Here is a 22274-nt window from a genome sequence, read left to right on the forward strand (position 1 = left end):
CTGGTGTTTTACACTAAAGATTGAACACAGCATGACTGGAGTGTATATACTTCCAACAGCAAATTGTACTTAAGGGGGGGGAGCAGAGTCCCAGATCCATCTAGACCACATGGCTATGTAAACAAATGCAAAATAATGCATATGTAGAGAGGATAGTATATTTGTAAGGATATAATATACATACACAAACCAAGTTTAAACAGATGCAAACAGGCAGCTACTTGGACATCATTTTTAGAGCATGTCAACTGCACAAAGCAAAACCACAATGCAATTAAAGCCACAGGGAGGGGAGAGCAACATTAAAAACCTTTACATTACAGTAAACCATGTTTTTAGGTACATATGGATGCCAAACATTTAATTGACTTACTGAATTAAAATGAACAGATGTACAACTTTGAATACAAAAGTTACTTGGAAATGCATTTTTAGATGTGTCTCTCCCGATACTGCACATTTGTACACAAGAGCACACATTTATGTGCCAATTCGTTGAAAGATTATTCCCTCAAACAACAGTTAAGAAAAACACACCTAGATATTAAGAACACTTCATACAGTCAAAACGGTTTACATGTTTGGGGTCTTAATAACAATTACCCAATAAGAAAATACTCACTTTGTGCTTGTCACTACTTTGAGTTCTGCGATTGCCTATGTTTATCGAAGACGATGAGGTTAGTGAAGGCTTGATATACAGGGACATATTTGTGGATATAGAAATGGGCTGTGGCGTCACAAGCCTCTGTACTGGAGGTTTTGATGAATCCAGCTATAATTTTTGAAAAACATGGATTGATTAGGGAGATGTAATTCTTCTGCAATTGGTGAAAATGTGTCCGTAACATTAAAATTAATTCTGGGAGGGGGGGGGTTCCCTACTGTTGTGATCTCAGACATGTTACCTGTATGTCTAGTTACGAGTTTGTCTATGGCTTGCCTAAGACAACTGCAGTAAGCAGCTACCATGAGAATGTACTGTTGCACTACCCGCTAAAGAGGAAATGAAGATGGGAAACATACTTAATGATTCAACTACAGGACAAACATCAGTCAAGTACATAACACATTTTTAAAAATGTATTTAAAGATGTCAGCAATTAAAGTAAAGTTGCTTCTGTTGTACTGCAAGTGAAGTCAATGAATAGATTATCTGTCCTCTTTACAGAGTGACAGCTGCAAGCAAAAGCTGTATACAAGCCACAGTTTATGCCTGACAAACAAGTGCTAAGCTCACAATCCACATGTGTTTTTGGGAGCACAACTACAGTGTTCTGTATGTCCTTTTGTTATGGCTTCATGGTTTAGTTACTTGTAAACACTAAGTTTTAAAACGTAAACCCAGTTGACGACTTATATTAAAGTGATTTTTCTGGGATGTGAAGTACGTCACAAAATTTGCTACCAAGGTAAAACTCTAAAGGCAAGTGTTCATAAACAATGCAACAATTCTGAAACTGCCTGTAAATGTTCCTTTAAAAAAAAAAAAAAAGGCCCAAGTCAAAGAAGAAACACTTCATGAAATATTTACTTTTATTTCAATTCAAATCTATCCCATAACTTTTATTCTATACAACAAAATATTTCGTTTTAAGTGGAGTAATCCTTTAAGGACATCAACTCTGCAAGTTCTAGACAAATCAGAGGTTAGCCATGTCTACAATTCACAAACCCAGTGATTCAGTACATTTTGCATAACTACAATGTGAGTGGTCTACTGGATTCCCCCCCAAAAAAAAAGAAGAAAAAAAAGTGCAATAACAATCATTTGCACCATAAAAAGTTGTGAGAACGTTTAAATTAGAAGTTTGTGTTCATAAACCAGCATAACACCCAGACTTTTAAAATACCCTAAAGTGAAGTACCATACCTTTTTTCTTTTAGATGAATTGTCTGCAATACCAAGGATACTATTCTCTGGTGTCTGTAGAGAAGAAATTTTTTTTTTTTAATTTACTTTAGACTAAGACAAATAGTAAATAGGGGGGCGGAAGCAAAGAGAACAAATCAACCTCCTTTAAAATTCATAAATTCTCAAAAGTTATCGTATTTGTTTTAATGCGTTACACAACGGCTCATGAAGAGTGCTATTACAGTAGAAAAGGATCTGCAACTAAGCCAAGAATAAGTAACTATTATCTCCATCACTAATCACCCATGGTCTTTCCTCCTGGGCCTCACAATACAGACTGAACAGTCACAAAGATAAGCTTGTTGTCCAGATTACAATGAAGCTAGATGTTTATGCTTAGCAACTACCCAAAGGAAGCACAGAGATCCTCCTCCTCTCAACGATAAACAGTAGGGGCTAGATTTACTAAGCTGCGGGTTTGAAAAAGTGGGGATGTTGCCTATGGCAACCTATCAGATTCTAGCTTTCATTTATTTAGTACCTTCTACAAAATGACAGCTAGAATCCGATTGGTTGCTATAGGCAACATCCCCACTTTTTCAAACCCGCAGCTTAGTAAATCTAGCCCTAAGTCTCACAAATCCACCCAAACATGGTGCTTATGGTACATCAATTGATCTACATTACCAGGATACCTCAACCCAAGGTAGTCCTTTCTTTTCTAATGCTGTATGCAAATGTCATCCATGTTATTTTTAAAAGTCATATCTTTCTCTAGAACAAGACACAAATATCCCAGGATACCCACTAGACTAGGGGAGGCCCCAACTCTGGACACCCTTCTCTACCCATCTCCTCTGTTTACCATATCCTGTCTTTCCCTTATCCCTTCCCACCATGAACATAAGCTTTATAGCTGTACTACTACCAATTCAGATGCCCAACACAGCTTGTACATACTTTAATCCTTCCATCAAATGGATACACATATATCTTCTGAAATTCTTATAGTAGGATTGACAATGAAACTAGTGGTAGTAGGTTTACAGACTTATTGCTTGACAACTGCAAGTAGTGCTCCTTTTTATACCATCAGGTTAGACAGGCCTGGACAGAACAGAACATTGTATAAAAAAAGAGAACTGTGGTAGAAGTTCTGACAAGAAAAGATGCTCTCTTTATCTCAAACATATCTTTACAGATGAGCGTTCAACCAACCATTCTTCTCACGTACATAAACTGTAACAGACAGCCAATTTCTTGGAAAGGTTGCACAATTTTGGTCTGCAGGTCATAATTTTCTGAAAATGGAATGCAACCAGAGACCATTTAAAAACGGAACTGTAGACTGCTATGAAAGATTTAGTGTATATTACTGAACAACACTATGTAACATTAGGTGCACACATACTTTCTAAATGTCCTTCAAGAGGGGAAAAGATTTCTGTACTCACCAACATCCATTTCTCCAAATCCATTTGGGGATACTGCTTAACCATGGGGGGTATAGATGGCACCGTGCATGGGCGTAAGGCACTACTCTAGACACTAAAATGTGCCTGCAACTATTCCTCCCCTTCCACTGTAAGCCTTCAACTTTTAAACTAAAAGCCCATAGGATAGGACTGAAATAATCAAACAAGAAAACTACTCAAAAGTAAAACAGATGATAGGACAAAAAGGGATGGGAACGCAATGTCCCTCAAGTGGATTCAGATAAATGGAATTTATGGAGTGTACAAAAATCCTCTTTTCTAATTCATCCAATTTCAGGGACACTGCTTAACCTGGGAGGATGTTCCAAAGCCGCCACTAGGGGTGGATTGTCGGCTCATTTGGTTGTTGTGTTTAATATTTTCTGACCAATCAACGACCAGTCATGTAGCATGTATGCGCTCATGCTCACAATCTCCATACAGTTTACGGAATCGTGCTCTTTTCAGCCAATGCTAGCAATGAATGTCCCGGTGAATAAATGCAGAGTGCAGTAGAAGGAATAATTAATTTGTTCTTTCTGAGACAGAATGTTTCTTTCAGAGTCACAGAAGCTATCAAAATTCGCTAGGACATGTGTATAGCTATAACAAGGTGGTTTTAATTAGTGTGACAATGAATGAATGAATATTGTGCAGTCATTCTCTGAAGACTAGAGAACCAGATAAAGAGCACAGATCTGAAGGTAAATAGTGTCAGTGTGATCAGACTTTCAGTCGTAGGTACAATCGTTTGAAGAATTTTCAGACCGACTTGTTATCCCAGTGTGTGCCTAGCCTTAGATCCAGCTACATGCAGAACCTTTCCTCCAAAATTTGCAACTGTGGAAACAAAAACACTGAACATCCTCAATTGGTAAGAGTGTAGACAAAGGACCAGGTTGCTGCTTGACACAAGTATTTAACGGAGGCTACATGCTGCACTGATTTAGGTGGTGTTCACCAATCTGGTTGAATGGACTGTAGTAATCACCCAGAACCAGAGTTCCCTCTGAGATATAAATCTGATGGATTGTACCTTTGAGCCATCTTGTAACTATCTGTTTAGTTTCCGACCATCCTCTCTTGTGTGCATCACAGAACAAAGAGGTTCTTCGTTATAAACAAGGGTGATGATCTGTCTACCTAAATCCCCAAGGCTCGAACTACATCCAACAGGTGGAGAGATTTGGCACTTCAGGATGCTAGATCCTGTTCCAAGAGTGAGGACTATATCTTTGATCAGATGAAATTCCAATACCATCTTAGGCTGGAAGATAGAAACACTTTGTTTAATACCCTATTCACAACCTATTGTCTAGGCCAGTGTTTGCTAACCTGTGACACTTCAGGTGTTGTGAAACTACAAGTCTCAGCCTACCCTTCCAGCAATAAGCTGCTATATATTGGCAAAGCATGCTGGGATTTGTAGTTTCACAACACCTGGAGTGTCACAGGTTAGCCAACACTGGTCTAGGCCATCCTATAAGGAGGACTAAATTAAAATTAAAGGTAGTGTGAACACAGTTTCTCTCGCACTAGCCTATGTAGATTTTCTATAGGTTTACTGACTTTGATCATGGTCTGAATGACCTTTTCAGATAGCCCCATTTGAAAAACCATAGCCTCAGCAGCCATGTCGTTAAAGTCAGCAGAGTCAAGTCTTGGTGGCAAAATTCACCAGGACTTAAGATTTTCTCTTAGAGGCAGCCTCCACAGTGGTTTTGCCACCATTCTTAGAATATCGGCATACCACGATAGTACCTGCCAATGTGGAGCTACCAGAAGTACGAGTACACCACTTGGTCTTCTTTAGTAACCAAGGAAGCATGGCCAAAGACAGACTCTCAGTTACTTCCATGATGCTATGACAGTCACGTATGGATCCCTTGTTCTTGCAAAGGACCAGGCCTACTGCAGCACTTTTAGAACTGCTCTAAGCTCAAGAATGGAAACCTTCCCATAAACAGAGTTCTTTTGGACTCCGAAGTCTGCCTCCCATGACCTAAGCCAGTGTTGTCCGTCTGCTACCAATAAGGAAGAGGTTGTGCAGATATTTAGACCGGTGTCAAGAACTGCACCTTCTAGATAATCTGACATAATAATCCTTCGTATAAACTACCAAAGGACACAATTATGATGTGGGCTCTGCCATCTCAGTTGCGTCACCTGCAGACATGCACGGACCTTGGTTCTCATCAGTCTCAAAATCCGTACATCCAAATATCTATTAGGTAATTTTGCCTGACATTAGGAACATGCGAAGTACAAAACAGATCTTCCCTCTGCAGCATTGAATTTGGATGTAGTCCCATTGTCTGACATGAAAATGAGATGGAACAAACTATATAACACAATCAAGGCCAAGAGTGAACTAGCAGACAATATAGTACAATAATGTTAATGCAAATGCCCACAGCCTTTCTAACTAAAATAAGTGTGAAACTACCAAGAGTACAGTGATTGAACTGTATGCTAACTAAAAGTCAGTACCATATATATATATATATATTATATATATATATATATATATATATATATATATATATATATATATATATATATATATATATATAAATAAAACACCAAGCAAAAGCAGGAGTCTACAGCAACAGACAGTCCATTTCACTACTGAAAGGAAAACTATATACACCACATTCAAGGCAGCAGCCTAGACAGGAATCTGGCCCTGCAGGGGAGAGTAGCATTTGATTTACGATGGGCTATTCCTCAGTAAAAGCCAGTCAAGGAGGTGGTGCTACCTCTCAGTAAAAGCACCCGATGGTCCAGTCCAAGCATAGTGTGGTCTGCTACACACACAGTTCCCTTTGCCATGCTTATCCCTAAGTGCGGGATTTACCACACCTCCCACCAGACCCACTTAATACAGCCACTGGAGGTCCAGCTTACCCTGTGCTGTACAGAACACAGCTCCATATAGCTGTGGTGGATGCAATCAGTCTCCGTCTGAATGACGGATTAGCTGTACTTGCCATGTCTTACCAGAATACAGTCCTGTGCTGTTCTGTCAGTCGTGGCCACAGGCCCCAAGCCTCAACTATGCTACCACTGCCCCCCTCTGGGAGCCCCAAAACGTTACAGGGGGTGGCAGAGAAGCGATGAGATTTTATGCGCTCTCTAATACAGTGATGTTTTCAAAGAACACATGTAGTTGCATAACAAAGAAAAAGAGGGGGGGGGAGGGGGAGTGCTCTGCTCCATAGGCACCAACATAAAAATGGGGAATTTACAGGGGACAGGATATAGAATAGGAGGGGAAAATTCAGACAAGTTTTAGTGTAGAATAGTGCCTTACTCCAAAGCATAATCCATAGTTAAACAAAATTGGATGAATGAAAAAAAACAAGTCATGTTGGCATAATGAATCAACTCGCTGCCTATCTGGAAAGCTTTCAGCACATTTTTTTTGGAAGGGAGTCTACTTTTTTCAGATCAGAGCAGTTATAAGTAATGTAAACGTTTGAACTGGTAGATGTGCCTTCTCAGCCGCAAGACTACAGCCTGGTCATACAAACATTCTGTGTACAATGTCATATTGATTACGTACAGAACACCATTACAGAAACCATGCTTCAGAATTAAAGTTCCAAAATGAGTTCGGAAAAGCACCCTACCAGCAAATAAATTACCACCAAGACTGTTACAATTTAAAAACTACTTTATAGGAAAAGTACTCACCAATGACACAGGAGTAGAGACTGATGGTATTTTCCTGGCATCCTAGAATAAGAATATACAGACTTATGTTACAAAATATGCTTTTACCATATTAAAAATATATTCTGCCACATAAAGGACCACAATATGCAAATATTGATATGTTAATGATAAATTAAACAGACTTCCTTTATATTGTAACCATGTAGCATTCCTCTTTAATATCACGTTTCACACATTAAACGTGAATTATTCACCAGGGATAGTCATAAGCAATTTACCGACAAGGGGCTTGACATCTTCTCCAATGACTGCAGGATGCGTCGTGCAGTGGAGCTTGTAACACCATAGGACTGAGCATTTGCTGGCTTCACTTTCACTTGTCTTATAAGCGGTGCCTGCAAGCAACAGAAAGAGGAGTCCATCAAGTAGTTAACATGATTAATAATGTAGCTAAATATAGTTACATTGTTATACCACTTGCAGCTTGATAACAATATTGGTGAAACATGGATTTAGCCAATTTGAACAACATCAACTTCTCCTCAAAGCCATTACACAAGCCAATTAATTTGAGGCACTGGTCATTACACTCAAACATGTTCCACTTTCTTCAGAGTACAGATAGTTGTCTTTGCTGTCCAAAATACTTGTTTCTGGAAAGTTATTTAACTTTACCTTACAATATACACCCTTCGTTTATTACACTAATTTGGCCAAGCAAGGCTAAAACAAATAATCCCTTGTATTTTTGAGAAAGGCTGGAGCTGCAGCCAAGATCCGCTCAAGTAAGACACCAGCTTAATATAGCATACTGGAACCAAACCTTCTATAGCAAGACTGAACAAAGTCTGAATTTCAGCAGCCATTATAAAAACTTTATAGTGCCCAATACGGCTTCTTGCATCACAGACAGTACCTAGGAAAAGAGTCAGAGGACGAGACATAATATGGAACCCGATTCCTATCACAGTCTGATTTCTCATCAATTTAATTTGCACTTTTAGGGGCGTATTCAATTGTTAGCGGTAACGCTGATAAACGAGCGCTCAAAAAATATTACCGTTTATACGGTAATATTGCTCGCGAAAAGCGTTAATACGGTAGTTTACTCGCAAAATTTCAGCTCGCCGCTCAGGGGGCTGCGAGCTGAAATTCCACGAGTAAATACCGTATTAACGGTAAGATTTTTTGAGAGCTCGTTTATCAGCGTTATCGCTAACAATTGAATACGCCCCTAAATGTGAAAAAATAAATAAATAAAAGTCACTGTCAAGCAACATCAAGCTAGCAGACCATGTGTTACTACCACAAAATTAACAAGCAGACAACAGGTGCTCAATGCACTTGAAGCTAATCCATGTGGGAAGACAAACTGTAAACACAGGAATTACAGTTCAGCAGTTACAAAATAACACAACCACACTCTTACAAGCCAGCATGGATAGCAGGCACGTAACAGCTTTATGTGAAATCCCAGCACCTCTAAGAAACATCTAATTTTTAAGCAGGAAATTAGATGAAATTAATTTTACAACTTGGGTCTTCAAAATCAAAGGAATAATTCCAGGAGCATAGAGATATTCCCTAAATTGTGTAACTGGATAACATGTAATACCTGAACTATAGCAAACAGAATTTTAGCTGGAAAACATATATGTATTATATTTAATATCAGCAGCACAGCTCACAATTGGCACTTATTGATGACAGCAAGGCAATAATTAAAAGTACCACACCACCAGATGATATACAAGCTGCCATACATTTACAATATCATAACATTTTCAGGAGTTTCAATACTGAAAGATCTCCAGTCGATAATTGGCAAGGTATGCTGGGACTTTTAGTTTCACAACATCTGGAGAGCCACAGGTTAGCTAGGCCTTATTTACTCCATACAGCAGGATCCTGGAACACACATAGCCAGGACATCTGCTGATCACCTTTGGGGCTGCTCAGATCTCTGTACGATGAAAGATTGGACACAGAGGCTGAAAGTCATAGGACCAAAGAATATTTGGAAGGGAGGGGAGATTTAGTAGTAATTATTTAAGAAGGGGGGAATCTTAACATTTTGAGTATTCACAATAGCAATAGATATGTCCCACACATTCCTGAATGTTATAGAGACTCGACCACATTCTGGACTATTTAAATATTTCATTTCTTTCTGATATTCCCTACACAGGCTTTTATATATGTTGAGATGGATTTATAAACGAAGCCTTAAGACTACCCCTTTTTCACCCTACTAACACTTTGGTGGAGCCCCTCCTGTGTAAACCCAGCATTTCTTACTATTCCTGAGGACACTTGCTGGTCATTCTCCATCATCAAATGAGTCCCTTTGGAGCACATTGCAGCAAACAGCTTAAAGCATGTTTCATGTACACCCCCCCAGACTCCAGAGTGGGTAAGAAATATTAACTAAGTTTACCTGATATGGACTACTGCGAACTCTAGATACACGTGCTGCAGAAGCACCCCCATAAGTTGTCTTGCCAGGATAAAATGGAGAATCTCCAAGCAGACTGTGTTTTAAGACCGATGTATTTCCAAGGGACTGCAATATAATTAAAATTATATAAATAAAATGATTCAATCACATCAAATCTCACATGTACACTATTGACATCAATACAAAAATATTTAATATTTAACTGGCTAAAACATGTGGTATTTAGGAATATCAAAACTACAACTAATAAGACAGAATTGGAGGGATTTTAAAATAACCTCTTCAGCAAATGTAGTAGAAAATGGCAATATATTGTACAGCACTTACTGGTGAAAGCGCACCAAATGCAGATAGGTTAAAAGTTGGTTTCTTGGAGTTCATGGAGGAGTTATGTGACAGATTGTGTGTTCGATCAGCTTCAGGGGACCAGATAGTGGGAGCATTCACACTTTTTACAACAGCAATATCTGAGGACGAAAACATATATACACACACATAAAAACCAAGGCCAACTTGAGAAGTCAAAGTAATGCCCATCCACAAGAACAGAAGGGAAGAATATTAGTGAACAGTTTTACCTTTTTCAGATGCCCGGGAGGAAAAGCCACTGGTTGTGGAGATGTTGTCATCATCATGTTGAGAGGTAGAGTCCTTTATTTCCTTTACCAGTGAGAATCCAGTAGTGCCAATGGGGAAGGTAGAGGAAGTGGAAGGCTGGCAATGAAGTGCTGGAGAGCCCAAGATGTTGAAATTTAGATTAGGCCGGTGTAACGATGGCCTGGTTAATGTGTCAGGAGCATTTAACGTGAACCGACTTGTGGAAGGATCTAAATGTAAAAAAATAAATAAATTAAAAAAGGATGTTCACAATTTTTTTAGATTTTTCTCAATAACAGTGTAGTAGAACTGTACATTATACTTTTACTAATATTCTAACAGGACTGCTGAACAATATCTACCTACACCAACATAGAGATGCGATGAGAAAGGCTATGTAAATTTAAAATTGTTGCAGTTTATCAACTTTACATCAGTTCTGAAAGGATGCCATAATTTCAATAACTTTACTAGATAATAGTTAAGAAAACAAGCATAATTTTTTATCTCCTTTCTGAAAAATCATTAAGTGCTCAGTTAAAGTGGAAACAAAAAACACAGTCCTGCTTACTGAAAATTTAAAAATGGCTATGATACAGCATCACTAGTCATCATTTGGATAAAAACCGCCCCTATGCAGCAATATGTGCCATCACATACTTTTTACTCCTTTGCCAGTATATATTACACTTTAAAGAATAATTTCCATGATCTCAGAACTATCTTTGCTCTCATATTATATAATACTGAATCCTGGCTGCGAGAAAGATTATGGAAGCTACAAGACCTCAAAAGCCAAAGCTATAGATGACCATGGCAGCCTAAGTCCATAACATTGAACATTTGTTTCTTTAATTTGTAACTCTGGGAAGAAAATTGGATTTTTATACTTACGTTATATCCTTTACTCCGAATCCAATTGTGGACACTGGAACATTGGGGTAGAGCATATAGTGACAGGAGCTTGGGCAATTTAAATTTACCCTGCCGTAGAGGAGACACCTGTCAAATTAAGTAGGTCTGTGCACCACACCCACCTTTGTCAATCTGGAGCCTCCAGAATTTTTTGGAGCACCCTCTTTTTTACCTTCCTAAACACATGAGAAAGCATTGCGACCAGGGGAAACAGGTAAGTCAAGTTAAAAATTCCAGGGTACAGAGAGGGCATCTACCAATGCCTGTGGGTTTTTTGTCCATGAAGAGTAGTGCCTAACCTTGTGGTTCAACAGATGCCTCCATGTAATCATCTAGTTGACCCCACATCTGTCCATCAGCTGCTGGAAAAATTCTAGATGAAGGGTCTATGTGCTGAAGTCTACTTCCCAGTTCCCTACCGCTGGAATGAACACTGTCACAATGGCCAGAACTTTTCTCCAAATCGTCTGGATGGGGACTTCAGGCCCATGATGTATCCCTGCAATACGATTCCTCTCAATCAGACATCTGTGGTGGAATTGACCCCCATCAGAGATAGAAGAGGACAAACCATTGGAGAAACCAGCTGGGTACTTGCTGCCAGTCATACCAACTATGTGTAGGAAGACTTAGCTGCCCAAGCTGGTTTACCTCTTCACTGACCTCCAAATTATGATTGTTTCTCAGTGAAGAGGACCAAACAGAGCGAAACCTAGAGCTCCTAGGGCCAGAGTATTGATAGGGAGAAAAACTGCCTTCCCCTGTGGCCAAGGAAAGAATTGTGTAATTCAGAACTGAACAAATCCACCTCAGATAAGGACAAATACTCCAGAGTTCTTATGGACACTCAAGCCCCAAGAAGGATGTACTCCCTGCCCCAAAGAAATTGTTCTCCACAGCGGCTTCCCCCGGTTATTAAGAGGCCTCTCAAATATGCTCCACCAGAGGGAACACAACTGCACTGAGCCTGCCAGACCAAAGACTATCCGTCAACTGCTTCCACCTCCTCTCCACCATTGGGGTTAAATTGGTCTTGCATCCTATAGGATACTCAGATCTACTATGGACTACAGCTGTGTTTTACTCTGTGAGCTGATTGGAAGACTATTATATAATATATAAACCCTCACAGGTTATGCACTCATTGCCAATGATATTGTTGGGACACACTTGCACCCTGGTTCCTGTGGCTGTGTTCTATTTGTTCTTGGCTCTGCATTCATTTGTATTCCGATACCTGGATTGAATCATACAAGTCTGCTGGTTTGATTTATATTTTCCCGTTTTATGGTCTGCATCTACCGGCTATTCATATATAACTCTACAGAATCCCAAGGCACTGTGTGCGGCAACAATCTTTTACTCTCTTGTGAGGTTTCACAGAGATTACTTGACTCTTAAGCAATACTGATGCAGACTTACATCTAGACTTTATTACTGTGCATTGCCTCAGACTTACACCAGCATTTCTTCTCAGATATTGTTTCTGTGTTGCAACAAAAGACTGTTCTACTACTGAATGATTCCTGCATTGCAGTGTGGCTAATTTCTCATCCCTGCCTTACTTCAGAGCTTGTGCTTTTCTGGTCTGCTCTTGATACTGCAATAAACTCCACAACGTTTTTTACTACAACATAACCTCTATTACTATTGTGATTATTATTATTTAACAGTCACAGTCTTGCTGACCCCAGCTGCAACCAGTGGTCTAAGTAATATCCTCCTGACACTATAAAACTGGAATCTAACTTAGGTGGGCATTCCTCCACATTATCTTCACTACAGAAAGGATAATGGACTATGACCTGCAGGGAACTGTAACTTACCATCTAGCTTGGTCGCTACATAGGGTTTCCAAATGACTAGAGGGAAACAGTGCATTTCTGCTTCCTCTAAGCAGTTAATTGTAGAACTCGCCAATGTCCTATTTATTTTGCATTTACCAGATGGCTTGCACAAAATCCTCTACTCATCGCATCCTTTTGTAATTGTCATTAGAGCAAGAAGGGTAAGAGTACTCAGGCATCTCACCTTCCTCTTGAGAGGATTTGAGAGTCGCTAACCTTCCCAGACTGAAGTGCAGCATGAGCCTGTGCGATTCTCCGGTTTAGTTGCAGAGGCACATTCATTCATCCCTGTCAGGGAAGAAAGGAACTAAACAAGGCCTGCATTAACATTGCTAGGCCTTTTTTTTTCCTACCAAGTAGGCCTTGTGGTACAGAAAGGTTCTCAAGCACAGAGGAGGGTAAGTTCTCCGCTTGGACCCATGGGAAAGTGCAGACAGCAGCAAGTGCTCCGCCCTGTACCAGGTCAGGACCAGATGTTTCAGTAGAACCCACCTGTCAATTTAGAGTGGCATTTAGAAGAGGTAGAATATATACACACATACAATGCCCTTTTTCCAGGCTTAGCCCTGGACATGCTATCCAAACATAAAAGGGAAGATGAAGTGAGATAGAGAACATATGCAGTGCATAATCTGAAAAGAGCAATGCAAAACAGACGAAGATCAGGGCAACCTGCAGTGCACAGACAGACTGATTGTGGACTGCCAAAATTCAAGCCCCCAAAATCCCCTTGATTCTATACTCTAAGGGCAGAGGGAGAGTTGCTACTGTTTGGCGAGCTTACCAATGAAGAGGTGCTGGATAGAGATAGGACCTCCCCCCAGGGCCCAGCACTAAGATGACCACTGTCCAGAAGGATGCGGATCTGGGATTCAAGTCAACTCTAGCTAACAAAAATGTATTAAATCTTACTTTGAACTTAAAATATGTAGAAAATATTTTGGCAATACACAAGACTTTCGCCTCCAACATTACTTACTTTCCATGCAAAAATGTACTTGCACAATAAAATTGAGGAAATGTGCCCCATATCTGCTACCAAAAGAACTGCCCTTCACTCAACTGGGAACAAACACTTGCATTATATAGTTTTCTCCCTGCTCTGGCATTCAGCAGTTTGGTGGCTCCCTCACCACCCCCCTTCATGCCTCCAATTCTCTTCTCAACAAACGTGCGACAATTCAGCCAGATGGACAACAGAATCATGAAGGTTTTGGCTGTGCATCACACTATTTGAATAGTTTGGAGCTTTTAGTTTCTAGTCCTAACCTCCAAAATGTTTAACTCAAATTACAAATATGTATAGTCCCAGCTTGTACCATGCTGAACATATAAAATTAGTATTACGCAGCTATAGTAACAGCATTGCAAGAAAAAAAAAATCCAAGAGAACCTCCCCCCAGGGGAATCATTACAGGATTATTTAAAACTAATCTCCACGGTACACAAAATATGAAATCTAAGCATTTTTCCTTGCCACAATAGTTCTCATAATCCCAATATTGTAAGGCACTAGTTGTATATCTTGCGTCATATACATGAAGTTACATTTATGGAAAATGCAGCTTTGAAAGTAGTAGTTGGCTACAGAGCAGTTGAGTATGGTAAAGTGTGGAATGTCCATGGGTGCATCAAGCAGGCAGAGGATGAGCCCTATGGAAAACTTAAGTATCGTGTCAGTCACAAAACTAAGCACCAGGACACACACTTGTATGTGTGCAAACCCTAGTTTCCAAGCTACACACCAAAATAGAACAGCAGTTCAAAAGACTTTGGTATGGTACATAGACTCACCTTCTTGCATCCTAACTGGCTCTGGAGTGACTCTGCCATCAGCAGATGATGGTCCATCTTCCTCTACTTGTGTGTGTCTATCAACATCATTCTCTCTAGTATCCACTTGCTCATCCACTTCATCTATGGTCACAGATCTGCCAGGCACATCATCTGCTTTGTTAAAGTATTTCTGCAACCAAGCTGGAACAATACTCTTTACAGTATCCGTCACACGGCTGATGATGCCCTGTAGATGGTGTAAAAGAAAGCTTTTTATACATTTTAATGTATCTGATAACTACTAATTATATCAAATTAGTTTGGTAGAATAAAGACACCAAAGCACACAACATTCAAATATGTGATCATTTATATATTTAGAATATTTAAATACATCACCAAATGACCTTACAGCAAGACAGTTCCGTGAGGAGTAAATTGTGCTGTACACTACCTTGAATGTCTTTTCAGAGATTACAAATGTTGACTGGGAAAAAAAACAAGGGAAGCATTAAACTGATACTGTGGCATATTTGTCTATGTAGAGACATCACTAGAGCAAATGTTATACAAAGAGCAATGCATCAATTCATCAGAAAAAATTCTTGCAATGAATGATGAAGTCGGCCTTATCTTAAGGTCAAGCCTATTTATTTAAAAAAAAATATTTTCATAAAAGTTTGTGAACATACAGTATAAAAACACAGATGTTTAAACTAGATGTCATTATGCCTAAGTCTCAAGACAGATTCAAATCATATGCTAGAGTACATTCATGTGGCAATGCTGGGTACACAGAAGTCATATAACCATATACAGATACAGCTGTTCACACATCTGCTAAGTGCTCTCCATAGCACAGGCACAGTAACAAGCCTTGTTCTCTAGCTGTCATTTTGTAGAAATATACCCCAGGGTTTCAAACTGACTTTCAGATTGTAATGAAATTTGGTATAATAAATGCTGCCATGGGTGTAAAGAAAACTCCAAAATCTTAGGGTTTTGAAGTTAGATGGCTTTAAAATTGCACTTGAACACTTGATTTTATAGGTTTTTTAAATTGCATTTGTAGCTCACCTGATTGAGCTAGAGTTGGACTGTCTCATTCTGAACCTCTTTGATGGGCTCTCATATCATATATAAGAGCATCATGTTTCAATAAAAATAAAATTGTAAAATGTTTAAAATCAAAATTTTTATTTTCTCAAAAAGCCATATTTTTTAATTTTTGAAAAACATCTAAAATATTGTTCACACTGTTAATAAATCCCCAAAGTTTTATTTTGGAATAATGATGGGATCATCTGCTACGAGAGCTTTCATTTTGGACTGTTTGTTAAAATAATGAAAATGAGAACTATCTAAGCCTATTACTTTCACTTTATCTCCTGTAATCCCTTTGATGTATATTTTGTGCAATTACACATTATGTTAAATACTGAAATATTTAAAACATTTGTGATGTTGTTATGCCTTTCACATAAGTTAAGAAAGCTTTCTACATATCACTATCATTTGGTGCTGCTGCTCTGGATGGATGGTGCTACTTGATGGGTTGGATCTGCCTCAAGGCTTCATTTGTTTTTAGTATGTCCATTTCAGAAAGGGTGTACTTTTGACCTGTTGGAGTCAGTCAACAGATTCACCTTACACAGGACATCTACCATAGTGATCCATAAAACATCCGGCTTCTTTGGGTATGAAATTGGTGGTGATGGACCAGCTTGATGGAGGAATGTCGCTTTCGCTTCATCTATGTTTTTATCTTTCTCCAGAATAAATGCGAACCACCATTTTGTGTCATAAACAGCATTTACATACCCTCTGATGTCAGCAAGTGGGAGCCGGATACTACATTATCTCGAGGAACTGAACAATGACCCTCTTGCTCGATTTGAAGTGTTCCAAGTTGTTTTCTGCTTATGGCAGAAACTTTTGCAACTTTTGGCATTTAAAAAAATAATTTACACATCCATTCTGAATCAGTTCTCAACCCATTCTTATTAGACATATGATTGGCCTTTTTTATGGGATGAAACAATAAATGTACCTGTCACTTTCCTCCATCTTTATTCTTTATTTCTCTAAATCAACTTAAAAACACCAACCACTGCTCTAAACCAATTTAAATACCATAGCAGGCTTGGACTGGGCTGTAGTCGGGGAAATAATTCCCAAGAGACAGCTGAGGGGTGAGGACAATGTGCTGAGCTCTGATTAGAGGAGTCCATCACATGCTCCCTGACCCGTGGAGATAAGCAGCATCCTCATGGGCTGTGCCTTCTCTTCTCTGCCTGGCCAGGTGACCAAGGCTTCTTCTAGTGAGTACAGTGTTGCTCCCTGACTGCTGTTTCTCTCCCTCCCAGCACCCCTTCTCCAAATTGCTGTTCCTCCCAGTCTGATACTCTCACTGTAATTAAACACTCCACTTTTTCAAATGTGACACAAATGGTCCAGGGTCAGGTTAGGTTTGGGTGGGCTTAAATTAGTGACTAAGGGGCTTTTCTTCACTAAGTAAAGCCCATCCAACATAACCTGTCCCTGTAAAAGGCAGGCCTATTCAACACAATTTAAGTATCTTTCCACATAAGTTTACACACCTGCACAAAAGTGGAAGCAGGTGCTGTCAGTAAAATCTCATCCCCCAAACACACCTAAAGAGGAAAGTGCATTCCTCTAATGAAGTGAACTGGAAAAAATATAGATTTTTTTATTTTCTCAGATGTGTAGTGCATCAATATATAACATTTTCATGAATCACTCAAAACTGAAAACCTTTGTAGGAGATGATCCCAAAATAAAACTTTGGAGATTAACAGTATGAACAATTTTTGAGATGTTTTTCAAAAAATAAAAAAATATGGCTTTTAAGAAAGTCAAAATATTGAAAATGTTATATTTTTTATTTTTATTGAAATATGACTATATATCATATGAAAGCCCATAAAAAGATGTTTAAAATGAGACCTTGTCCAACTCTCTAGCTCAGTTTTTTGTTAAAAAAAAAGTAAAACTTTAAACACATACAACTTCAAAACCAGTGCATATATCAGCCTAACATTTGGGGTTTCTCTTTACACCAATGGCAGCATTATACCAAATTTAATTGAAATCAGAGAATGTAAGGTAGAATTTTTCCTAAAAGTGTGTTGATTTGATGTGGAATGATCCTATACAGCAAGTGGCTTGATACAGCTTCTCCTACTTGCTAAAGTATATTATTGTAAATCCTGAAAGTATATTAACATATGGATGTAGAATGTGCACAGCATGCTTTGGATTATTCTGCGACAGAGGATATGGCATATTTATCGAGCATCTGACCTGTACCAAGTTAGGGGGTATGGTGTCACCTGAACCACCCCATTTTTATTGAGTGCACAGTGGGACATCTTCTGTGTAGTGTAAGGCTAGTAGAGAAAATTTTCCCAATTGTAAACCAAATATTCCCATAGGCATAAGCAGTTATCCAGGAAACCCAGAATACTATGAATTGTATTCAAATCAATATTCTTCTCTCAGTGCCAGTGACCGATATAAAGTGGATCTATTTAGATCAGTCATCTACTATCCAAGAATAAATGCCATAGTCCTGGCAGAAAGTCTAATAGACTTACATAGAAGTCTCACAAACACAATTACTCTTTGCATTTGTTGGACAATCTTCAAGAGTTCACTTCTTTTAACACCAACCTGAATGTGTTGGGTTTTATTGGGGGCTTTTTTTGCTGTTGGTTTTACTATTGCTAATGCATATTTCCTTGTTGCTCCTGTGGTGAAGTGAAGCTTCTTTAAAACAATTTAAACTTTTCTTTCTAAGCTGTCTGAAGAGTTTGCATCCTCTAGTGCAGGCTTGACTGTGGCACTCCAGGTGTGGTGAAACCACAAGTCTCAGCATACCCTTCCAGTAATAAGCTGCTATATAGTGGCAAAGAATGCTGGGGCTTTTAGTTTCAAAACACCTGGAGTGCCACAGGTTAGCCAAGCCTGCTAGTGGAATAATATTTTTTTTTTAAATCTAAACCAGATTTCCTCAGGAGGAAAAGGATACATACAACTCAACCTGGTTGCATTTGATTGTCTGTTTAGGAGCTTCCATTACCCTATAATTATGTTTTTAGCCAAAGAGAAAAGAGAAAGTCTGAATTAGGCTCTTCACTAACTTCACAGCTTTCCAAGTGGTGAATATTAATTATTTTCCAAACAGGGACCCAACATCCCAGCAATCGGGTAAACAAAAACAGATTAAGACACCAGCAGCAGCACCAGGTAGTCAAAACTACAAAAACAGGTAGGAGAGCCCAGCACAGAGTTGGAGAATGGATTTGGGCTTGTAGAGGACTGGGCATGTCCACACCGTAGGAAGGATAGGCCTCCCTGCCACAGCCGAGAGGCAGCATCTTCTATTTCCATCAACATGGGTGGGCAGGTAACAGTGTTCACTCTTGCTCACCATTCCATTGCTTACAGAGATTTTATTTTGTTTAAAAAATCAAACTCAACAATGTGCTATGGAACGATAAAACATGATCGTCGGAGTGATATCGGACTCAACAGTCGTTTATTTTGTTATTGGCACGATATTTACCTGTAGTGTACCCAGCCTTAGTTAACCACAGAAGACACAATCACAAACAATGAGTAAATTTTGCAGCAAACATGTGCATAGAAATCATTTGATTGATATTATGTAGATGAAGTAACTTTGATATCAAAATACAAGGTGAGCCCCCATACACTAACTACACTGGCATGGAGGGGAAGGGGAAAACGGCAAAAAATATATTTTTACAACTGAGCCCCCCCATTCCTCATGTTCACCACCATTGGGTGTACTTTTGGGATATTGTAACCCTTACATAGTTTTTAGCTCTGATCCCTTCTCCAGATTTAACAAGCCACAATTGTGATTTGGACAATGACATTAGTGCAGTTTAGAATTATATTAATATACTATATATTTCTGCCATAGGTTGTATACACCCATCTTTAGCAGTCTCTTGTTGCTAAATAAAACAAGGCCTCTATCCTCCAAGAGGTTTGTTTCCAACACAGTTGCTTGATTATGCCCAAGAATTCCATTTTGAACTGAATAAGCCTAAGAGGAAAAAAAGAAAGAAAAAGGAACCAGAAATACAATTGCTGATCTGGGCCCCTTCGCAGTTGCAGAAAATACAAAGTGGTTCCTTTCTAATGAATATATATATTTCATTTACACATATAAGCATTCTTAATGCCTTGCAAAACTCTGCCATTTGTCCAGATAGGTGTAAACAGAAGACTGAACTCAAAAGCCAAGGACAAAATCATTATACAAGTCCACAACACATCTGGGGACAGAAGTCACTTCAAACAAAATAGAAGCCAGAGTAGTCGTGAAAGAGCTACCACCATCCTTCAGCGTTACCAGTGGGACTATCTGCTTTGCACGCGTTGCTCCACCAATAAATCCTACACCAAATCAGTACAGAGTAAAGATCTGAGTGAGAAGGGAAGCTGCTGCAAAGCCTCTTTAGAAATCAAGTGCTCTCTCACCAGAGCCTCTTAAAAAATATATAATGTGACCACTACATAACTGAGCCAAGTGGGGGATTATTGATTTTTTTTTTTTTTTTTTTTTTAAAGACCCTCTTCCGTGGGATCCAGTCTCAAGACATGATTTGGCCAATCTGTGGACCTATTTAATGTCTGCTTTAGGATAAGCAGCATAGTATTGAAAAAAGGAAGCTTCTGCTTATTAGATACATTACTCCAAAACACTGTTTTACACTTTAGAGCTCTATTTAACTGCTTATTTGTGTCACGATCCTTCAATGCTGTGTAACAAAAACCCTAATATACCCATTTCAAATATATTTACTATATTTGCAACTAAGTCATGTTGTAGCCATGTACTCTACAAGCATTGTCAATACTGTCAAGTTTGTAAATTAACATATGCATCAAGGAAAATTGGTAGTAAATGTGACACTGTGATCCAGAAATGTGTTCACTCATATACAGAATTATGCTCCAATACAGATGGAATGGTATAAAACATACAGCTTCAGTTATTCTATAACAGAATTGAGTGAAAATTGTACTAAAGAAAAAAAAAAAAAAAAAAACTGTACAAAAATTACATTGAACTTAAAAGCATCAAAACATTGTGCTGTGATCATGGGACAATATTCAGGTTAGAAGCACATGTCTGCAGAGAACACACCTCCAACCCACTGACCCAGAGTTCACCTCTGTGACGACATAAGTAGTAGAATTCACCTCTGTGATGTCATAATAGGTAGAATTCACCTCTGTGACGACACAATAAGCAGAGTTCCCAAAAAAATAAGCAATTGCTGAGTTTTTCTAAAACGAAAATATTTTTCTGGAACAAAAATATTGCAATCCAATAGTAACAATTAGCAGAATAAATTGTACAGGAAACCTACGCGTACAAATATTACAAATAAGTAAATAAAACCATTATTCACATAACTAGATATTTCATCGTAAGCTAAAGATGAAGCAGGATAATTTATCACCTAAGACAAGCGTCTAAGGCATGATATCAGAGGTACTTGGACGAAGAGCTGTGCTCCCACCTGACTGTTACATACAGGGGGCACATGTAATCAAGAGACACATGGGAAATGACACATAGAGTCACATGTCTTCATCGTGGACACACATGTATGTAACCCAGGGCACACACCTGCTGGCCTTGTTGGCGGTTCTTACTGTACGGGGTTCTCCCAGAGCTCAGGTGATATCTCCGGCTTCGGATCTTGCCTCCAGTCCCCGTTCCTCCCCCTTCTGCCGCCATCCGGCCGACTCTTCCTCGGGTCACTCTGGCCCGAGGTTCCTGTGCGTGCTACGACAGATGTATGGACACAATACTGGTCCAGGTGTGTACCGGTGCTCGAGGCCCAGTCGTGTCGAGCCGAGAGGGTGACTCGGCTCTGGCGGACACTGGCCTAGGCTCCCGGTATGTCTATGACGCGGGCTGGGGCCTCCACTCCTCGCGCTACTCGCTTGTCTCCAACTGCGCCCGCGCGCGTACTCGGTGATGCAATGACGCATGAAAGCCAAGTGGCTGATGGGAAATGTAGTTCTACTGTGACCGAATGCCGGCTGCCTGCGTGCAACAATGATACGCGAGAGTTGAGTACCGAGCTCCAGCTTGAGACGGCCTGTGATTGGTGGATGATGAAGGTAGTTACTCTGTGAAAGCGAATTATGTGACTTGTTGCACAAAATCTGGTGGTCACTTAGTGTAATGTAAATCCAGCTTAAGACCTCTATACTGGGACAGGTAGCCTACCTCCAGTATGTATTCTGCATACATTTGAAGTAAACTATTAGTTTTTGCTAGACTGGTAATTTTTGTGAGCGTGTGAAATAACTTGTGGCATGTTTTACATCCGTAGATCAGAAGGCTCTGCAAGTGTTACATTCCTTCTGCTGTGATTTTACAGTACACCAAGTCATTCCACTTATTTTTACATTACATCTACCTGGGCTAAGGGTTTCTCTTTAATTCAGTTATTTAGGTTAGGCGGGGGTATTGCGATATTCAGTATTAATTATGTATTAAGATATTTTAGTAATTATGTTGTAAGAGAACTAGGAAATTGGACATGACTGAAAATATGTAAATATTTATTATTTATTTATTGCATTTAAAACATTCA

General features: G+C 39.2%; 1 protein-coding gene across 3 annotated transcripts in view; it reads right to left on the minus strand.

The window, feature by feature from the left end:
• The window catches only part of NUP153 (nucleoporin 153), a 62425-nt gene extending 40776 nt beyond the window's left edge, over window positions 1–21649 (minus strand). For all 3 annotated transcript variants that reach the window (XM_075213113.1, XM_075213114.1, XM_075213112.1), the window contains exons 1-9: window positions 21296–21649; window positions 14620–14848; window positions 10045–10293; window positions 9794–9933; window positions 9446–9571; window positions 7287–7403; window positions 7027–7068; window positions 1874–1927; window positions 623–775 (exon numbers count right to left, since the gene is read on the minus strand). In XM_075213113.1, coding sequence (XP_075069214.1) covers window positions 623–775; window positions 1874–1927; window positions 7027–7068; window positions 7287–7403; window positions 9446–9571; window positions 9794–9933; window positions 10045–10293; window positions 14620–14848; window positions 21296–21406 — 1221 coding nt within the window. In that variant the 5' untranslated portion in view covers window positions 21407–21649. The remainder of the gene's footprint in view (window positions 1–622; window positions 776–1873; window positions 1928–7026; window positions 7069–7286; window positions 7404–9445; window positions 9572–9793; window positions 9934–10044; window positions 10294–14619; window positions 14849–21295) is intronic.
• Window positions 21650–22274: the final 625 nt, after the last annotated feature.

Source organism: Mixophyes fleayi, chromosome 5 (assembly GCF_038048845.1).
Source record: "Mixophyes fleayi isolate aMixFle1 chromosome 5, aMixFle1.hap1, whole genome shotgun sequence".
NCBI classification, from domain to species: domain Eukaryota; kingdom Metazoa; phylum Chordata; class Amphibia; order Anura; family Limnodynastidae; genus Mixophyes; species Mixophyes fleayi.